Here is a 22,400-nt window from a genome sequence, read left to right on the forward strand (position 1 = left end):
GCTCCCCACTGAACCACTAACACAACCCTCAGTGAATAGTGGGGCACTGTTTGCTTCTGCAAGAAGGAGATAAACACCAAGTCTTTGCTCAACACTGCTGAGAGCCCTGCAAAAATTCACAGTTGGGGAATTCATTAGTGTGTGAGGGTAGGTGATGGGCAAGTTTGTCAAAATATTTCCTCTGCTCATGCCAACTTATCTCCAGATTCTCTGACCTCGATCATTGACATTTTTGAATTTGGGGGGAGTTTTTTTCCCCATTCTGGAAGTTGGAGGTTTCTATAGCATCCTGTTTTACATTAAGGGACATAATGGTAAAAAGAATCCAGAAAACTGACTGCTGTGTTTTCTTCAATGGTTGTGGTTTGTAGGAAGTCATCCTTCTTTTTATACCTTCTGGAGTCTGCTTCTACTTGTTTTTTGTCTGGTGTGCGGGACATTTCAGTTGTCAGAGAGAGGACCAGGATGAATGGAAGCACGTCCTGTTGGACAGAACTGGGGATAATCATGGTGCCTACTCTGAATGGTTTTCTCTAATAATAATAAGATGTTGGAGATCCTACTTAGCTGCTGCTGTGGAGGTCATTTATCCAGACCCATAAGCTATTTACATGAAAGACAGGTCATGTGATTACTGTTTTTATACTTTTCTTTACAAAATAATAAAAAATACTGAATGACAAAGGAGTGGTTTTGAAAAATTGTGGAGTCAGGGCTGGGACTCATCAGAGCACAAATGTTAAATTTGGGGTTTGCAAACACAAAGAAGGGAACAGGATATGTTTTTATCCTTTTATTTTCACGTGTTTGTGTGTTGAAACTTCTATTCTGTAATAATTTTACGTTTACAGGAAAAAACATAAATCCAGTACAGTGAATGCTCACATCCCTTTCACTCAGATCATTCATACCTTGCATAACCACAGTAGTACTATTTTAAAAAGAACTGGACTGCAGTCCATTGATATTAATGAGATTGCAGAGTTTAGGCAGGTTTCACGGGGTTTTGCCATTGTCATTCTTTTATTCTGGGATGCAGGTCAAGTAGCCACGTTGCATGACATACATCCTGCGGTGTGTGAGTTTTCCAGTCTTCCTTTGTTCTTCTTTGCTTTGGGTATGTTGAATATTCGTGGTATTATGTCTCAGAATTTAAGTTATCAGATGTTTCTCATGATCATACTAAGGTTGTGGATTTTGTAGATACATAACACAGAGTTGAACTGGTCTATTACAATGCTTTGTAGGAGAATATGTATAATACTAACACGATTTATGACTGGTGTAAATCTGGAACATATGGAGGAGAGGGTATATATTTTGGGGCTATTATGAATGGTTCATTTTCTTTTCATACTTCAGCTAGTGTCAGTGTACTGGATTTTTTAAATATTTTATTTATTTATTCATGAGAAAGAGAGAGAGAGAGGCAGAGACACAGGCAGAGGAAGAAGCAGACTTCATGCAGGGAGCCCAACTGAGGACTTGATTCCAGGACTCTAGGATCACGCCCTGCACCGAAGACAGGTGCTATACTGCTGAGCCACCCAAGCGTCCCAGTGTACTGGACTTTGGCCATTCTGATAGGGGTGTGGTGGTAGCTTGTTGATGTTTGTATTTGCTTTTCCCAAATGATATATTGTATGGAACAGAAGATCATGTTTACTTACCATCTGCACATCTCCTGTGAAATGTCTGGGAACGACTTTGATCCAATTTTTGTTCAGGTGGTTTGCTTCCTTTTACTTAGTTTGATGAATTTATTTTCTAGTCCTCCCTCCTTTCCTTCCTTCCTTTCTCACTCCCTCCCCCTTTCTCACTTCTGGAGCTGCTCCCATCCATGTAAGCTCTCCTCCAGAGTCAAATGCCCCTGCTTCTAGTCCCGTTCCTTCCTCACATCAAAGGGAGTCTCAAATAGATTAGGAATACTTCTATCTGGGGATCGCTGGGTGGCTTAGTGGTTTAGCACCTGCCTCCAGCCTGGGGCATGATCCTGAGTCCCGGCATCAAGTCCCACATCGGGCTCCCTGCACAGAACCTGCTTCTCCCTCTGCCTGTGTCTCTGCCTCTCTCCCTCTCTGTGTCTCTCATGAATAAATAAATAAAATCTTTAAAAAAGAATACTTCTTTCTAATATGCTCAAGAATTTTCATCTCATTCATTTGGGTAATATAAAAAATACTGAAAGGGAATAAAGGGGAAAGAGAACAATTGAATGGGAAATATCAGAAAGGGAGACAGAATATGAGAGACTCCTAACTCTGGGAAACGAACTAGGGGTGGTAGAAAAGGAGGTGGGCAGGGGATGTGGGTGACAGGGTGACGGGCACTGAGGGGGGCACTTGATGGGATGAGCACTAGGTGTTATTCCATATGTTGGCAAATTGAACTCCAATAAAAAAAAGTAGGAGCCTAAACAAAACAACAACAACAACAACAAAACAATGTGATTCTAAATTTTTCCATGCCATACTGTTCATGTTGTGTTGTGTGACAAGGACAAGAAATGAAATTTGGCCACACACTATATAACATTTCAGAAATTTTTTCTAGCATATTTGTTAGAACCTCTCATGATTCCTTTTGGCTTGGATCTTGTGTTAATGAAGAAGTGTGATTCCTGATTTTATATATATATATGTATATATATTCATATATACTATGCATGATAATATATAGACACAGATGCATTTACTCTATCTCTCAAATATATATAATGTATATTATATATTTATATATATATATACACACATACATACACAGATATAAATGTTTGGTCGAACATGATTCTCAGAGTTTCTGTGAATATATATTTCAAATTAGATTAAGAATTAAATCAGTAGATTTGATTAAAGCAATGTGGGTGAGCTCATCCAATACGTGGAAGGCCTTGAAGGCAAAAGACTGACCTTCCCCAGAAAGAAGGACTTCTGGGATCACATGCCTTCAGAACCAAACTACAAATTCTACCCTTTCCCCCTCAGTGTCTGTAGCCTGCCAGTCCACACTGAAGATCTTAGACTTCTTTGTTCATGGCTAATAATTCCTTAAAATAAGTCTCCCAGATGGGTTGATCAGTAGGTTACATATATATCTACGTACACATACACATGCACATTTACATACACATATTATATACACATGTGTGGTACATACATACATATATCCTATTGATTCTGTTTCTTAGGAGATCCCTACCTCATCCACAGCACTACATCCAAATCTCAGTCTTATTCTTTGCTATTTCTGTACCTTTGCAAGGCTCCTTTCAATAGAAAGATCATGATCAGTGGTGGGGAAAGGGAAATCTGTGCTGTGGGTCCTACAAAGACCTGGTGAAGTCACCTCCATGTGGAAGCAATGTCTAAGAACAAAAGAGTTTGCAGCAGTCTCAAGTGCCTGCGACACATAACCCCACAAGTCCAAGCTACCAGCACCCTATGTGCTGCGGGGCTTATTCCCACTCTTTCTAGGACAGACCAAGGCAACTATGGAAGTTATCCTTGATTTTGTGAAAAAGGTCTTGGCATTTTCCATTCAGGATGTTCAGATGCAGGGTCTGAATCTGAGCCTTCTCAATGCAGTCAGGAACCAGGAATCCCACAGTGTCCGATTCTCTTTAGACCTTCTGAGGACTAGTTCTCACTAAGCAGGTTGCCCATCAAGTAGCTGTTCCTTGGGGCCCAGGGCTCATCAGAAGCCCATCCCCCAGGTGCAAGCCCCAGAGAGCAGCAAAGGCTCATTGCCCTGTGACACTGGCCCAGGCCTGCTGCAGCCACATTGTACCCATTCGCCAACGGAGCTGTTTGTCCTGCCCCTGTTCTGAGCCGCGGCCCTGACTGACGGTGCCCTCCCTGCCTGGCCTTGGTCCCCCAAACAAAATATGTGTTCCCAGAGTTTGTAGGTACTTCACTCACCTCCTCTTCCTCAGATAGGTCAGCCCATGTGCCACTAGAGAAGGGTCATCCGCGGTCCATGGTTACCTCTGTGTCCCTTCCCATGTTTTCTGTTCCTTTGCTTACACTTCCTAACTCATGACTCACTGCAGGTGGATTTTCCCTTGTGGGGAATCTTTCAGTCACTTTGGGAGGAGTCATTATCTTAGTGACATTCTGCGTTTTTTTTAATAATAAATTTATTTTTTATTGGTGTACAATTTGCCAACATACAGAATAACACCCAGTGTTCATCCCATCAAGTGCCCCCCTCAGTGCCCGTCAGTCATTCATCCCCACCCCCCACCATCCTCCCCTTCCACCACCCCTAGTTCGTTTCCCAGAGTTAGGAGTCTTTATGTTCTGTCTCCCTTTCTGACATTTCCCACACATTTCTTCTGCCTTCCCTTATATTCCCTTTCACCATTATTCATATTCCCCAAATGAATGAGAACATACACTGTTTGTCCTTCTCCGATTGACTTACTTCACTCAGCATAATACCCTCCAGTTCCATCCATGTTGAAGCAAATGGTGGGTATCTGTCGTTTCTAATGCCTGAGGAATATTCCATCGTATACGTAAACCACATCTTCTTTATCCATTCATCTTTCGATGGACACTGAGGCTGTGTGTTTTGAAGAACAAACTAGGAATGACTATTCACTTCATAATTAAAGAAAACTTTTCTTGCAGTATTATGTAATTTCAGTATGAATAACATTCATTTTTCTCAGATTTTCTATATGCTTCATATTGATGATATAAATGTTATTGTTTTATTTTTTAATGGAATGTTCATTCCTAGTCTGTAGAATACAATTCATTTATTCATGGTGGCTTCTGTTTCACTAAATCCAAGATGAAGCCCTCAGCCCAGGAGCTCGTTGAGGTCACTCCTCTCCCCTGTGCCAGGGACACAGTGCAGCCCCCTCGAATAGCTTCCTCCAGTGTCCCCCTGAGAGATTTCTTTTTTTTTTTGAGATTTTATTTTTTTATTCATGGGGGACAGAGAGAGAGGCAGAGACATAGGCAAAGGGAAAAGCAGGCTCCCTGCAGGGAAACGGACATGGGACTCCATCCCAGGATCCCAGGACATGCCCCAAACCTAGGGCAGATGCTCAACCACTGAGCCACCAAGGCATCCCTCTCTGAGAGATTTCAATCTCTTTTAAAGCAATGTTGATCTTAGGAAACTGACCTGATTAGAATACAGTAGCGATCTGAAAGTGGAACTGAAGAAAGAGATGGCACATTGTCAAATCTACTCGTTCAAGCAAAACCAGGTGCTTGACTATTGGAAAACAGGAGTCACCCCCTGAGATAGAATCCATCCAGGCTGAGCAGGGGGACTGCACCAGCCCTGAGAGCATAGGGAGGTTTCTGTCTCACTTCCTTATGGGTCTGCAGCGCTGTGTGAGCACTAGAGCTGCTATGCCAAATATTACAGTAGTAGTCAGCCTCGTCCTCAGGCTGCAGCCCAGAGATGAGCAGTAGCCTGCATTGGCCGAGGTGTCTTTGGATCCAGAGAAGCGGCTGAGGACCCCGGGGCCCAACTGTGTACTTGAGTTTGAGTAGTAGTGCCGGAGGTACCGTGGAGGGCTCCCTGGCTTCTGCTGGTATCAGTATATTCTATAGCCACCAACATTGAAGCCACTGCTCAGGGTGCAGGTGAGTCTGGCTGTTGATCCCAGGGATGCAGAGAGGGAGGGCGGCTGGGTCAGCACAGGCTGGGACAGGGAACCTGCAGACACACACACGTCACAATGAAGACAAGAGACAGGGTGCATGTGGTTGAGGAGCTGAGCCACAGGGATCCGATTCAGGCTGGGGTCCCCCACCCCTTGCACTGTGGCCTATCCCTACCTGTGCAGTGACAGAGGAGCAGAAGGAGGACAGGGGTCCAGGCCATGGTGACGTACTTCCTGCTTAGGCCACAGAGCTGGGGCTGGGCTGCCCCTGGCCTGTCTTATCCCCTGTCCCAGGGCCTCACAGAGGAGGGGCCGCTCATGCAAATGTGACTACCACTGCCTCTCCCTCCTGTGCACTTACTGTGCTGTGGCCCTGTGACAGGGAGGATTCTTTTTTTTTTCCTCTCCAACCATATACTTTATTTTTAATGTAAAAAGCATGTTAGATAAAGTAGATTAGTTTTTCAATTGCACATTATATTCACATAATGTTAGCCTCTAGTCAACATATTAAGTAATCTAATTTATATCTTAGAAACTTGGTGTGTTCTTTTTTTTAAATTATTTTTTATTGGTGTTCAATTTGCCAACATATAGAATATCACCCAGTGCTCATCCCATCAATTGCCCCCCTCAGTGCCCATCACCCAGTCACCCCCACCCCCCACCCACCTCCCCTTCCACCACCCCTAGTTCGTTTCCCAGAGTTAGGAGTCTCTCATGTTCTGTCTCCATGATAGAAGGACATGATAGAAGGACAAGCATTATATGGTCCCATTAATTTGAGGAATATAAAAAATAGTGAAAGATAATAAAGGGGAAAGGAGAAAAAATGAGTGGGAAATGACAGGGAGTATTCCCTATGCCCTAGCTTCCACCTGGTGGGCCTGGTGGAAGCAGCTCTTGGAACCCACACACAGACCAAGGTCCAGGGACTCCTCCAGGTCCAGAGAGGACACAGCTGCCAAGTTCCAGCTGAAAGCCAGCACCCAGGCCCAGAATCTTCTGTCAGAGGAGAGCTGCACAGCTGGGAGCCCCTGTTCTCCAGAAACCCCCAGACAGCATCACACTTCACCCCTTGCTGGTCTCTGGCCAAATCTCTCCTCCTTTCTCCCCTCACAAGCCTTTCCTCCCCCTGCTTCTCTGACTCCTGTGCTGCTACCATGTAAGAGTGACCCTCCAGGGAAGGACAAATGTCCTAAGGTGTCGTCTAATCAGGCTTCCTCCATGTACTGGGGTCTAGTAGGAGGGATCTGTGCACTTCTGACCCAGGAGAGCCTGGGAACTGCTGTGGAGCTGAAGGCAGGACACAGGGAACAGAGAGAAGATGGGCTCTGTCCTCACAGGCTGGGCTGACTCTAGGTGCTGAGTGTGAGCAGGAGTTTTTGGGAGTGACACATATATTCACGGAGGAGGTTACAGAGGTTGGGAATGCTGGGCCCTTCATGAGCAGATCTGACAGGACACAGCAAAGTCTGGTGAGGCTTCTGGAGGTTTGGGAACAGAGCAGAGCCTGGGCTTCCAGCAGGGACCAGTGCAGGGACATCCTGTGACCTCCCCTCCATTTGCTGTGAGAGTTTTCATCCCAGCTGTGCCTGTCCTCACTGCTGTTCATTAGAGAATTAGCTTCAGGGGATGTCCTAGGACATATTTTGGGATGGAGAGATATAGAAGGGGACATTGTGGGGTGACTGGAGGAAGATGACAGCAGAGGAAACAGGGAAGGATGAAGTGGATCGTGTCCTCAGATGGGTCAGTGGGAGGTTACTGACTGGATCACAGGATGTGGAGAGATACGGATGGTCTAGAGTGTCAGGTGAATGATGGTGGAGGATCACAGAGACAGGGATGCCTGCAGTGACACAGGTGAGGTCAGATGGGAGAGCAGGTTGATGGCTGATGGTAAGTCTTGCAGATCTGCCTAAGATTTAAAAAGAAATACAAAACAAACAAAGGACACAAAACTCAATCAGTAGCTGAGGATTTTAACAGGACAAAGAGAATGGGGACCTGACCGTCTCTACCAGGCCAGGAGAGATCCTGACCACATCTGAGAACACAAATCAGTGGTGAACCCCCCAGTGCTGATTCAAAGGAAGCCAGGCCCTGCACTCGTTACCCCAAATGAGGAGCCCAAATCCTTTCTGATTTACACTGGCTCTGAGAGCAGGACTTCAGCACCTACCCCCTGTGGGACAGTGACCTCTGCTTCATTCCTGAACAAATGGGTGACGGGCACTGAGGGGGGCACTTGACAGGATGAGCACTGGGTGTTGGCAAATTGAACACCAATAAAAAATAAATTTATTATTTAAAAAAAGAACTGAGGGGATCCCTGGGTGGCGCAGCGGTTTAGCGCCTGCCTTTGGCCCAGGGTGCGATCCTGAAGACCCGGGATCGAATCCCACGTCGGGCTCTCGGTGCATGGAGCCTGCTTCTCCCTCTGCCTATGTCTCTGCCTCTCTCTCTCTCTCTCACTGTGTGCCTATCATAAATAAATAAAATTTAAAAAAAAGAACTGAAAAAAAGGGGAAAAAAGAAAAAGGAAAAAAAAAAGAAACTATTTGGGCAGCCCTAGGTGGCTCAGTGGTTTAGCGCCACCTGCAGCCCAGGGTGTGATCCTGGAGACCAGAGATCAAGGCCCATGTTGGGCTCCCTAAATGGAGCCTGCTTCTGCCTGTGTTTCTGCCCACCCCCCCTCTGTCTCTCTCTCATAAATAAATAAATAAAATATTTTTTTAAAAAAGAAAAGACACTATTTAACTTTTCTCCATACCTGAGCCCTGCAAAACTCAGAATCTGTCATTGAGCACTCTTATAGTTTTATGACAATGTACTTATTAGCACGAAGTTTAATATTCTGTTTTTTTTATTTTTATTTTTTATTTTTTATTTTTTTTAATTTTTTTATTTATTTATGATAGTCACACACAGAGAGAGAGAGAGAGAGAGAGGCAGAGACATAGGCAGAGGGAGAAGCAGGCTCCATGCACCGGGAGCCCGACGTGGGATTCGATCCCGGGTCTCCAGGATCGCGCCCTGGGCCAAAGGCAGGTGCCAAAGGCCGCTGCGCCACCCAGGGATCCCCAAGATTCTGTTTTCTTATAAGAATATATACCTGGAAGCATTGGTTATGTTACCAAGATGTTGACTAGAATGTCATATTGGTTTTTATATATAAATATATATATACATATATATGATATATGTATATATACATATGATATATACATATGATATATATATATCATCCTACTACCTTCTTACAGTTTCCAACAGCTTTACCAGGCTAGTCAGGAGGTCATGTCCTGGCAGGTGCAGGAATCCTGGGATATTTGGGTACCTCAGGAACAGACAATGCACCCAAGTGTATACATGTTGCAGGCTAAGTCTGATGACAAGGATTTGTCACAAGTTTTGGCTTGGCTTCTGTACTGGAGGAGCTGTTAAACATTTCATTCAGAGGTTTCTCACAAAAGTTACAGCAAATCACATTTTAACAAGAGCCTATATGTTCAAGTGCCATGCTTCCTGCAAATATGTGAACAATCTGATAAGTTATTTGTGAAAATATTCATATTCAGTGAACCAATTAATGTTAATTCAGCTACATTTAGTAGAAGATTGGGTGGTTGCTGAGGAAACATATATTTCAATGACACATCTGAGTAAATACTTGAGTCGATTCCTGTTCATTATAACCTGAACTTGATCCCGATTTTCTCTAGCTTCCTAGAATCTCTGGGTACAAATCTGAAAACTAGCATGTTGATTTTTCTCCCTCCTTTGGAAGTGCATTAAAACTGCCCTATATCCTGAAGTCCTGAAAGGTAAATGTGAATCCAACGATAGAACCTTCAGAGAAGTCACCACAGCAGCTCATGTAGAGGTGGTCTTCATGCCACTTTTGCTCTCTGGAACAGTCAGAGATCACCAGACACATTTGAACTACAAACCAGGAAAGTCTGTCAGATTGTCACAACCTTCTGTCACTCTACCTGAAGACACATGAGCTTGACATCAAGAAATCTTCTCCACTGTTGCTCTCAGAACTCAGCAACTGCCCACAATTTCATTCAATCATTTACCATCCTTTTTTCCCCATACAAATGCCTCTTGTTTAATACCTGATTTCTTGAACCACAAGCCTGACTTTGAGAATGCACCTCCATCAACCCCTCCTGAAATGGGTTTAAATAAACTGGCCTATCGTCAGGAGAGGGTCAACAAAATGAACAATCTGCTAGCACAACTTTTAACACATGTTCTTTGGGAAATTTCAGAGAATGGAGGGAACTGGCTAAATATAGGCTGCCCAGATTGGACCCCATTGGCATGAACATTAGTTTCACTTTAAACAAATGAAAGAGCAGATTTAGGAAACGCTCTTTAATCCCCCAAAACTGCCAGCTTGTAGGCTCCCTACAAAGGCTCCCTCTTTACCTAAGACATGTATCTACACAGCAGGACATCCTCTCTTTTCCAAACAACTCCTCTCCCCTTCCCTCTAATGCACTTTCTCCTCTTTGGTCATCGGACCCCTGCCCCTCTCCTTCATGCACGTATGTGTCATGGTGCCTGACTGTCTTTAGAATTCTCCACGTCTGTGTGGATACCCAGTATGTAGGCTATGAACTTTGATTTTCTCTTGTTAATCTGCCAAATGTCAATTAGATTCTTATTAAAACAGAGGGACCTGAAGAGCACAGGAAATACCTCCACAGCAACAGGCACTGGTGAAGTTTCATCAAGGTCCGTCAAGAGTAAGCAGAGATGTGCATCGCTAGGACTCCTGATCAACAGTCCCCTGGATCAGGGGCTGATCCTATATCCTGGAAACAAGACGTAGATGTCATCCTGCATCAGAAATGGATCCTCACACTGTCTTAGCTGGTGGAGGCCCCTCCCCACACTGTTCCAAGAACCCCACCTTCTTCATCTCCTTCCAACTCTCATCCCAGTCCTGGCTTCCTCTATGTCATGAGGACTCTGACTTTCCTCCTCATCATCATCCCCTTGTTCAGAACTCCTAGTCTGACTGGGACAGAGTCCACACCCCTGCCACGTCCCCCCCTACATGCTCATGGCCTGCTCCAACACTATGTGTGCGGGACTGGGGTGTCATTGTGGGACATCACATTGTGGGGTCCACCCCACCAAGCTCAACCCTCCTCAGTATCCAGGGACAAGCTTTCCTTATTATACATTTATTCTGTGTCCTCTCTCTTTCCCCAGACACTGTCAGCTCCTTGATCATGGGGACTCTTCCATGTCCACTTGTGTCCCACATCTCTAGGCTCACATGGGGCACATACTAGGTGTTCAGTAGGTGGTGTGAATGCACACTGTAAGGACAGTGCTCCATCCTCAGTCAGACGCAGGTGGACTCTGTCTCCTGTTCTGTCTTGACTTGTCACAGTGATACAGGATTGCCGATCCCAATGGTCAAGAATGAATTCTCGAGATATATAATGTTGGTAACAAATGATTTTGTTATAGCGGGAACAGGACCTGTGGGCAGAAAGCTGCACTGGGATTTTGAGGAGGGACTGATGATATTCTTTTTAATAAGTGGAGGTCGGGGATAGTGCAAAACCCTAAGGAATTTGGAAGCAAGGCTTTCAGGACCTTCATGATCTAGCTGCTGGTAAGGTAAGGTTATTCCCAATCTTTAATAAAGATAAACATTAACGCACTAAGGCAGCCATGAGTTCCTTGAGCAACTCACTCTCTGCATATGTCAGGTCTCTAACAGTGGGCTGCAGGCTGTAAGGACATTTAATTTAATCTATGTTTTTCTTGTCATTCTTTCTTCATCGATAGACTGTGAACAGAGCATCATGCTCCTGACAACAAGGAATCTCCCCTCAATACGAGAAAACCATAGAATGTGTTCGAGCCAAGGTCAGGGTGCAGGGGCTGAATTGAAGAGAATCAGGATCATTTTGAGCCAAAGTTCTGTCAGGTTGACCACAGACTGCAGTTTACACCAAACAAAGGGGTAAGCTGACTTGGCCAAACAGTGGGTGCTACAAAGCAAAACTCATTTCTGGGGAGAAAACAGGTTTGTATCTCACTTCCTCCCTGGCCCAGAACACTGAGTGACCATCGAGGTTGTCATCAGAGGAATGGCAGTGATAATCAGCCTCGTCCTCAGCCTGGAGCCCAGTGATGGTCAGGGTGGCTGTGCTGCCTGACTTGGAGCCAGAGAATCAATCTGGGACACCCGAGGGTCGATTGTTATCACCGTAGATGATAGTTTTAGGGGACTTTCCTGGGAGCTGCTGGTACCATTGTACATCATAACCACTGCTGATGTTGGTGCTGCTTCCAGTGCAGGAGATGGTGATCCTCTGTCCCAGGGCCGCAGACACTGAGGGTGGCTGAGTCAGCACAGCCTGGGCCCAGGACACTGCAACAGGGAGAGACATAGAGAGGGTGATGCAGGAGTCTGGAAACAAGAGGAGGAAGCAGTACCTCACATGTCCTCCCAGGGCCCTTCCCCCATCCCCACATCCAGTCAACTGTGCAGTGGGCAAGGAGGGTGAGGAGGAGAGGGGACCAGGGCATGGTGGAGGTCATCCCTGATCCTGCCTTCAGTGGTCCCACAGCTGAGCAGAGCCTCCTCTCATCTCTCTCTTCTCCTCTTCATCTTCTCTGGGAGGGAGGGCCCATCCATGCAAATGAGACCCCGGCTTTTGACACCCACCTGGCTTTGTGTCAGGTCACGCTGCCTGAGATGACAGGGGCATGGGCAAGGGAGGGAGTGGGGAGGTCCCAGCTGTGATCTCTGAGCAGAGGGCACAAGCAGTGCCAGGTGGCAGGTCCCAACTCTGATCACTCTTGACTCTTCAGAAATGGAATCAGAATGCCCCCTGGTATCCAGACCCAGAGGCACCACTGTGTGACAAGGTGACCAGGGCCCACATCTCCTGCTTCCCCAACTCTTTGCCCACTGTTCCTTGCATTAGGGCCAGTCCAGAACCCGTATGCCAGCTCACATTACTTCAGGGGTCACTATTTGCTCCACTGGGAATCTTCAGAGAGAGTTTGTCCACAGCTCCCTTGACTTCTCCTGGTCAGGGCAAAGGTGGTATCTCTTATACAAATTCCTCTTAGAGTTCAGGATCCAGTCCAGAACAGTGCCACATCCCCATGGACACATGGCCCCTGCTATGCAGGATGCTGGGATTTTCCTCTCATGAGGCTTCTCTGATTTCCAGAGTTATCTTCCCCTGAGTTCCACACAACACTGAGGACATGGGGACAAAATTACCAAACAGATACAGCTTCTTGGATAAAGTGACTTGGAGACAGACCACTCTCTGGGTTGAGTACAGCTTGATTTTCTGCAACTTGTGTCCAGCATGTACAGGATAGAACATTAATCGTGAACTTCCCATGACTACAGGCATGGATTTCTCCTGCCCAAGGCCCCATGGACTCAGAAGATTCTGTCAAACAACCCACATGTGATTGGAGGAGAGCTAGTGCTGAGGGGAATGATGCCCCTGAGCTCACAGGCCCTTTGGCGCTGGGATGGGTCACAAGACTTTCCATCAGACTGCGGCCTAGTTGGAGGTGGCAGTTGGGTGACTGAGGTAGTGACAGCCCAGGCAGACAGTACAGGGAGGGGTGGCTCATGTTCCCAGGGGCCTGGAGCTCCGTGGGAGCAGCCCTGAGGCTGAGGTCTCAGAATCAATGGAATGATCAGGATCAGACACTGACTGGTGCCAAGAGATGCTCAGAGACTGAGCTGCTCATGGGGACGGAGACTTCCCCTGGGTATCCTGAGCATCAGTCTCAACCTAGAGGAACAGGCTCTGTGCACACCCAGGCTGCCCTGGTGACAGGACCCCAGTCACACTAGATGTCACCAGTGTTTCCTGTTGAAGAAGCTTCTGTCTCCCAGACATTGAGGCTCTGAGAATGGCTGACTGAGGACAGGTTGGCTCTGAAGGGATTGAGAAGCCTGGAAACTGCAGCATCCAGGATACTATTCATTCAGGCAGAGGAAAGAACTCTGCGTGTGTGTGTGTGTGTGTGTGTGTGTGTGTGTGTGTGAGAGAGAGAGAGAGAGAGAGAGAGAGAGAGAGAGAAAGAGAGAGAGAGGGAACGCAAAATGATGAATGAGGCTATGTGACCCTTCTCCTTCCAATGACTTCGAAACATGCTGAGGGATGGTTCTCCATGGAAATGCTCTTCTAAATATCCAAGGTCTTGAACTTACATTTAGAGGTAAGCATCTCAAAGATTTTTTATTTGAAAAGATTATTTCTAAAAAGATTTTATTTATTTATTCATGAGAGACAGAGAAAGAGAGAAAGAGAGAGAGAGACAGACAGACAGGAAGGCAGAGGGAGAAGCAGGCTCCATGCAGGGAGCCCGACCTGGGGCTTGATCCCAGGACCTCAGCGTCCCACCCTGGGCTGAAGGTGGTGATAAACCACTGAGCCACAGGTGCTGCCCTGAAAAGATTGTTAACCAAGAGGACTTGTGTGAGATCAAACATGTTAACAATCCACGGAATCAGGAGTCTAGAACCTGTTGAGTGACAAGAAATCTGTCCATTCCTTATCTCCGCAGACACTACACCTACATCTCTAGGGTTTCCAGGTGTTGTGGAGCGCAGGGCAGGGGTGAGACCCAGCCTCCTCCTTCTAACCCCACAACCCAGCCTCACCTAAAGTCCCCTGAGTTCCCCTGGTGTCTACGAGGAGTGCGAAAACATACTGCTGAGAGTTTTGTGTCTGTGTGTGTGAAAAAACGCTACAGCTTGGAAATGTTTGTATGGTAGAAAATGTTTCTGTGGTGGATCTACGGTCCACAGCATTCTTCAGAATGAAAATCTGGAGCATAAGAAAAATAATGACTTATCTTAAAATATGCAGGCATACCTTTGTCTATGGATTCCTCCAGGATTCCCCATAACTGAGGGCATCGGATAATTCTGAAGTAGGTAAAAATCATTACATCCCATGTGCAAATCCCTAAAAGTAGATAAACACATGCTTCTCAGGAAATGTAATAATCTTGTTTATATTAAATAGAGTGGAGTAGGGGGTGCATCTAGGAGGTGCAGGTTGCTGAGCATCAACTCTTGCTTTTGCTGATGTCCTAATCCCAGGATAGTGAGCCTGAGCCCCGCACAGAGCTCTGCACTGAGCCCAGAGTCTGCTTGAGCCTCCTTCCTCCTCAAGCCCAGAGTCTGCTTGAGCCTCCCTCCTCCTGCCCACCCGCAGCTCCCCACTGCATGCTCTCTCTATATATAAAAATAAATAAACCTCTAAAAATATTAAGACTGACCAGGAGTGCTGGGTAACAGAAAAATGGAGCCTAGATCTTAGAGCAGGAAGGAGAATGTGAGGGGTTCCATGCAAATCCATTTTCCTTTCTCCTCCAAGAGTTGGACCCTTGAGAATAGAAACTACAGGGAGATCATTTCTGGTTTTCTCTGAAATCCTGATGTGGAGACATAGCTCAGACCTGAAGAGCCAGAGGGAGAGACCAAAGCCAAAGACAGAGGAACAGAGGGGGGAAGAGAAGAGAGGGGGGGTTGTCGGGGAGAGCCTGCAGGATCTGGTCCTAGTTCCCGTGGAGATGGTTCAGAGAGAGGAGACTGTGTCTGTGACCAGCGTTATGGTCAGTGTATCCCCTGTGGACATAACAGTAGTGACACAAGGTCACACTCCATGGAATGAGATGATAGAACTGAGTGTGGAAGAATGTTTGGAGTCTGCACGTTCAGCTGGATCACAGCGTTTCTTCCTGTTCATCTTCACATTGAGTGGCGAGGTGCCTTAGGCTCTTTTATGTTGTATTTCTGTGTCTCCTGGAATGTTCCATTTTCTCTCAGTCTATGCGCATTACTGGAAGGTTTCTGTTTCCTGTAAAAGGATAAATCATCATGCAGCAGAGACCACCCTGCTCAGTCTCTCCAGATAAGTTTCTTCCTGAATGGGGGTTCAGAGAAAATCGTAGGGTCCAGAGATTTGTCTCACTCCCTCCTTATCTGAGACCCTGTGACTATCTTGTCAAGGAGGACAAGCTGACAAAGTCTGTGGAGGAAAGTCAGGCTGTAGCCTGAAAGCTCAGTCAAGGCTGTGCTAGCTCACAACTCAGTGCGTGTCCCAGAGAGCTCCTCCTATATAAACTCCCATTTTGCTGCTCTTCCCTCCACAAAAGGTGAATTCTACATTTGAGGCTTCACAACAGCTTCATAGGCAAAGGGATTTGCAGCAAATACTCAGATTCCTCCCCCCTAGACATCCAAGCCATCCCCCTCCACCCAAGACTGTTGCAAGGCTCCGCTGTGTACAGGAGGAGAGGAGGCCACAAGCAGGTACTGGGGGATCAGGAACAGGCCCTCCAGGATGCCCATGGTCCTGAGTGGTGTCAGCTGTAGGAAGTCACATCCACAGGACTACTTCACCCAGTGTCCCTGGAGCAGGTTCAGGATTTTTACACAATTCCAGGACCCAAAATCCCCCATTCCTAACCACAACCCTGATGTCACAACTGAGGGTGAAGTCCACAGCTATGGGCCAGGAATTCCTCTTGAGTCTGGTTCTCACCCAGCATCCCCACAGCTTTGTGCCTCATACCTAGGACGCAGTGAGCCTTGGCCTGTCCTGAGAGCAGAGGCCTGGGAGAGAAGAGGAGGTTTCTGCTCTGACAGCTGGAACTACAGAGTCCACCCTGAGTAATACTTTCAAACTGCTGGGATGGTCTCTTTGTTCTGAACATTAAATTTATAAAAGCAGATGTTCTATGGGAAGAGAAGAGGACCACCATGACAACAGGTTTTAGTTTTTTTTTATTTGTATATTTTTTAATTGGAGTTAGATTTGCTAACATATACCATAACACCCAGTGCTCATCCCATCAAGTGCCCCCCTCAGTGCCTGTCACCCAGTCATCTCCACCTCTCGCCCAGGTCCCTTTCCACCACCCCTTTTTCATTTCCTGAATGGGGGTTGGGAGTCTCTCATGTTCTGTCTCCCTCTCTGATATTTCCCACTCATTTTCTCTCCTTTCCCCTTTATTCCCTTTCACTATTTTTTATATTCACCAAATGAATGAGAACATATAACATTTGTCCTTTCCTTATTGACTTAGTTCACTCAGCATAATACCCTCCAGTTCCATCCATGTCGAAGCAAATGGTGGGTATTTGTCGTTTCTAATGGCTGAGTAATATTCCATTGTATACATAAACCACATCTTTATCCATTCTTCTTTCATTGGACACCAAAGCTAATTTTTCAATTTGGATCACTAACAATATTTCTGTATCTATTTCTTCTCAGTTTGTATTTCTTCTGTGTCTTCAGAAAGGTGTAAATAGAAAACTAGGAGGAAAGATATTGTGATAAATCTACTTCCAGTAAAATTAGTGTGTATTCAAGTTCTCTTATATTGGGAGACAGACAGAGTCCAAGGCCATAGGCAGGCTGAGGTGTTGCCCCACGTCCTCCTCAGTGTGTGTCCCTGTGACCAGGACCACTGTGCCAGATTGTACAGTAAGAGTCAGCCTTGTCCTCACGCTGCAGCCCAGAGATGAGCAGAGGCCCTGCTTCGGTGGAGGTGTCTTCAGATCCAGAGCAGGGCTGGGGACGTTGAGCCCTGGTGCTTATCTGAGTCTGAGTAGAACCTCAGGAGATACTGGGGGGGGGGGTGCTCCCTGGCTTCTGTTGGAACCAATATATGTAGCAGTCGCCAACAATGAAGCCACTGCTCATGGTTCATGTGAGTCTGGCTGTTGTTCCTGGAGATGCAGAGAGGGAGGGCACCTGGGCCAGCCCTGGCTGGGACAGGGAAACTATAGATACAGAAACTCCCAGGAGGTGGGGCATTTTTGGTGGGAGTTTCAAGGGGATGATAATATGGGGGAAACTCTCCCAGAAGACAGATGATGTCCCTGCCTGGGCAGAAAGACAAGAACTGGAGGAGGAGAGGAGTCCAGGCAATGTTGACAAATCCCCTGTCCCAAGAATGGAGCTGCGCTCTGTTAGGCTTGTCTAATTCTCCCTACAGTCTCCAGGCAAATGACAGTGCTCTTTTTGCAAATTGTCACCCCTTCCAGACTTTCTCAGACTCCATCTGGTCAGTGATTCAGAAAAACTGGGGACAGAGGATGCTGAAGGCAGGGACTGCTCAGAGTGGACATACGAAGGGTGGAGGGAACATCTGTGGGAGCCCCTCAGGACGCTGCTCAGGATCCTCTGCCAGGCCCTGAGGGAACCAGGCTTCTGGGTCTCACCAGGGGCACAGGGGGCAGCTCAGCCTCTGCCCAGCTCTGAGGCCGGGTGGGGGGCTTCTCCAGGTCGGAGGGTCCCCTGCAGGGCCCAGGGGATGCACAGTGCTCCCTGCTGATTACATGTCCCTTTCAGGGTCCTCAGTGTCCTGAAGGTAACATCCAGAGCTGTGACCCCAGCACTCACCAGTGACCTGAAGGACTGGGTGGAGCACCCTGCATGGTCTGCTGTAAAGAACATGGATACAGGGTCTGTGATTTGAGAGCTTCCCACATGGAGGGAAGAGTCTTCACAAAATAAGCACTCCTGTGAGAGGGGGAATGTCTATAAAACCTAAATCATGCAAAAGACTGAGCCTATCCTAACCCCTGGAACATTTAGGGAGCTCCTCAGAGGAGGGCCTTTCATATTCATCTCAGGAGAGGAGTGGCGGTGTTCTGCACAAAGAACATCGAAGAAAATATTAAAATATTAAAACAATGCATAAAGATCTTCAACCCAAGATGGGAGGCAGTGATTTAACAGAAGCATCACCACCTGGTGAACCTGTGGCCCCGGGGGATAGGAGGGGGGACAGAACAGGGCAGGTCTGAAGATACCCACTTGTCAGGGCAGAGCACCTGAAGCAGGAGCACAGCAGGAGGGGATGCTGGTGGCTGTGGTCCCAGGAGAAGGTGGGGAGAGAAGGGGGAAGAGGACTGTGTGAACTGGGGTCTCTGCCATGAGGAGCCCCTGAGAGGATGCTGCTGTCGCTGCAGGGGAGCCTCAGGTAGGGAGAGGCTTCTCTGAGCATGAAGGAGTAGAAGATCTGGGGAAGGAGCAAAAACACTGAATTCCAGCTCAGAAATTGTAGACCCTGACCTTGAGCATCAGGATCAGTGCTCACAGCCTGAGGCAGATGTGCAGCTCTGGTGAGCAGGCCCTGGGGTGTTGTGTCCGTCAGTGGGACAGGAGACTGGGTTGGTACCCTGGACCTCTTCCCTGGGTGCAGGACAGGGGACAGGAGTCCAGGAGGCAGTGTCCCTCAGTCTAGGCTGGCTCCGGAGGCCTTCCCTGCAGTGTCCCTGAAGTGTGTGGGGATGTTAGTCCTCCCCTCTGCTCCAGGCCCCCAGGGCTAAGCTGGGTGTCAATGACATGACACGTGACCCTCCTCATCTCCCCCATAAAAATGTTTCAGGAGGGCTGAGGCCAGTGACCATGTGTTGGGGGCTTTGCAGACGTTTACAACCCAGCGGGACGAAGAGTCATGGAGGAACATGAGGTGAATGTCCAAGGTCAGGCTGCAGTGACTGGGATATGGGCATCTTGGACAAGTGGGGTGGAGAACCACAACCTCTGCCTTGACCTGCACATCCCCAGGATCCCAGCCACATGGAGGCAGAGCTTGGGGCTATTTCTCAACCTTTCAGCCCCCAGAGGGAGGAGAATATCATCTTGGTCACTGCTCCACACTCCCAGTTCCACTCCTGGTGCCTGTAATGGGAAGGGCCTGGGAGGACCCATTTGAGCTCAGGGGGTCTGGGGCTGACAGCAGGTGGGACCTGGGCCCAGACTCAGGCAGGGGCTACCTTCCCAGCTCTAAGCACCCCATGGACCCCAGGGACAGGCTCCCAGGTTACTGCTGTCTCAGTCCTGGTCCACACTGGCTGAGATGAGGGAAGAGGATTCCAGAGCAGAGCCCTCTGCCTCCAGTGCTGTGGGTTCCCACCCCTTGTGCATGGAGGACAGGCCACACCCGGGTCACACCCAGCCTTCCTGAGGCTGCACCTCATGACCCCCAATGGCTCAGAATCACCTGCTGTGGCTCCTCCCTGGGGACTGTCTCCAACTGTCCCCCCTGCTCCACTGCTTCTCCAGGATCAGAGTGAGGCTCAGGGTCAGGACCATCCCCAGGACAGGGAGCACATGGACAAAGACTTCAGGGATGCAGCCCCCATGGACTCCAAGGTGGGTCCTTGAGGCCTCGTCTCTCTCTGTCTCTCTCTGTCTCTGACTCCCACCCCAGATCCTTCTCTATCAGCTGAGCTTCTGTCCACACTCCTGGTGGGGAGGCCACAGGCTCACCCTGTCTCTACGATGTCCGCTGCCAGTGGCCCCAGGTGTGTGCTATAATTTACAGGATTATAAATAATCAACCTTTAGTTTTCAAACTATCCTGTGTTGTAGCTGAAGGACCTAGGGCAATCGTCTCCAGAACCATAAGGGCAGATCTGATCTCCACCCTGGCTATGGAGAGGTTGAGACCCTCACAACTGAGGACCTTCTGTTCCTGAAGTGACAACAATGTCTCCCATCATCTGTGACTGTGGATGTCACGGTTCAATTCCAGGCCCGGCCCCAACACATGACAAGGACTGAGCCCTCAGCCCAGGGGACACACTCTGTCATCCTAAGGAGCTCACATGCAGTTTCTTTGCTCCCTTTTCAAATTTCCTGTTCACACTCCCTCAGGTCCCCACCTTCCTGTCCTCCCCCTTTGGGGACAAGGGGTCACACCTCCTTGGAGAAGTGGATGGGATGATATTCCCCTGTGAGCTCCGTCATGGACCCCAGACTCCTAGAAGACATTCTCTGCCTGCATGAGGGTGCTGTCGCTCTGGGGTACAGTTTACTGAGCTGTGACAACACAGCACTGTGGTACAGCCACCATCCCAGTGCTTTGTAGGAGAGTGACATCACCACGAATACAGTTGCCTCACACACTCACCCTCCTCCTTCCTCCACCTGCTGTCAATCCCTGCCTCCTTACCACCTCTAGATTCCCGCCTCTTCCAAAATACAGTGAAATTCCCATGGTGTGGAATTTAGCCTTTTATATGTTATTCATCCTGAAGAAATGTGCAGTTATTATTCATGCATGTTTTTGAACTTAAGAACTTAATTCTTTAAATGTTGACTAATATCACCCTCTATGACTATACATCAGGTTGGAGTAAATCTTCGTTAATTGAAGTCTGGTCATTTTATTTTTATTTTTTTAAAGATTTATTTATTTAGTTATGATAGACACACACACACAGAGAGAGAAAGAGAGAGAGAGAGAGAGAGAGAGAGAGAGAGAGAGAGAGAGAGAGAAGCATAGACACAGACAGAGGCAGAAGCAGGCTCCATGCCAGGAGCCTGATGTGGGACTCGATCCCGGGACTCCAGGATCGTGCCCTGGGCCAAAGGCAGGCGTCAAACCACTGAACCACCCAGGAATCCCCCAAGTCTGGTCATTTTATAAAAAGCTGGTATAAAAAAAAGTGTGCACATTTTTTATTCCTTTGAATTGTATTGATTATGAATAAATTTTCCATAAACATTCATGTGGGGATTTTCTAGAAAGCTTTTTTCCCTTTTATATTTCTGAGTGTGCCATTGATTTATGTGTTCCATGCAATCATCAAATAATTGTAAGAACTCGTCCCCTAGTTGAAGCTAAGGCAACAATGTTCCCAGCCGCACAAAGAGCTGACATGTGCATCAGCAGAGCAGGGATGGGACTGAAGGACCATGATAGCTTCATGACCTAAGAGTATTTCTTTTACTGAGAAATCAGAAGCTGAAAAGTGAATGTTCGCAAGCCTAAAAGAACCTGTCCCTGATCCCGAGGACAAAACTTTCTCTTTCCTTTGACACCCTCTGTGCACAATGGGCTACTCTGAGTGACTCTGAGGTCAGAGATGATGAAGCAAGTGCCATTCCCAGGAGGTCCCCAAGATGCATCTGGGCTCAAGCCTCAACTGATGAATGAGAAGAAACCCAGGGGGAGCCTAAGCAGGCAGCTGCTGGGTGCTCACTCACTTTGCCGTCGGGTAAGTAGGTTTTTGTCTCACTTCCTCACAGGCCTGGAGCACTGTGCCAGCATTGAGACTGTTGTCATATGTTGAGCAGTAATAATCAGCCTCATCCTCAGCCTGGAGCCCAGAGATGGTCAGGGTGGCTGTGCTGCCTGACTTGGAGCCAGAGAATCGATCGGGGACCCCTGAGGGTCGGTTACTACTACTATAGATGACGGTTCTGGGGCCTGTTCCCGGGAGCTGCTGGAGCCAGCTCACAGAATATCTACCGATGTTGGAGCTGCTTCCAGTGCAGGAGATGGTGACCCTCTGGCCCAGGGACCCAGACACTGAGGCCGGCTGAGTCAGCACAGACTGGGCCCAGGAACCTGCAAGAAAGAGAAATGGGGTGATGCTGGAGTCTGGATCCCACATGTCCTCCCAGGGCCCCTCCCCCTGTCCCACATGCAGTCACCTGTGCAGTGAGCTAGGAGGGTCAAGAGGAGTGGGGACCAGCCCATGGTGGAGGTCATCACGGATCCCGTCTTCAGTGGCCCCACAGCTGAGCAGAGCCTCCCCTCATCTCTCCCTTCCCCTCTTCATCCTCTGAGAGAGGGAGGAGCCTCCAATGCAAATGAGACCCCAGCTCTCTGACCCCTCCCTGGCCCTGGGTCAGGTCCCTCTGCCTGAGAGTGTCAGGGGGGTGGACAGAGGAGGGGCTGCTTGGGGCTGGGGTGTGATTGGGGAGGTCCCAGC

The 22,400-nt window shown here is 47.8% G+C and overlaps 1 pseudogene and 1 gene segment (V, D, J or C); both read right to left on the reverse strand.

The window, feature by feature from the left end:
* Window positions 1–4,806: 4,806 nt before the first annotated feature.
* Window positions 4,807–5,847, reverse strand: LOC129508282 (probable non-functional immunoglobulin lambda variable 5-48; annotated as a pseudogene).
* Window positions 5,848–11,838: 5,991 nt separating this feature from the next.
* On the reverse strand, window positions 11,839–22,210 carry LOC129508283 (immunoglobulin lambda variable 1-40-like). The segment is given in 4 exon segments: window positions 11,839–12,038; window positions 16,201–16,271; window positions 21,670–22,033; window positions 22,120–22,210. Coding segments are annotated over 4 exon segments (693 nt in total).
* Between the last annotated feature and the right edge of the window lie 190 nt (window positions 22,211–22,400).

Source organism: Nyctereutes procyonoides, unplaced genomic scaffold (genome assembly GCF_905146905.1).
Source record: "Nyctereutes procyonoides isolate TBG_1078 unplaced genomic scaffold, NYPRO_anot_genome, whole genome shotgun sequence".
NCBI lineage: Eukaryota > Metazoa > Chordata > Mammalia > Carnivora > Canidae > Nyctereutes > Nyctereutes procyonoides.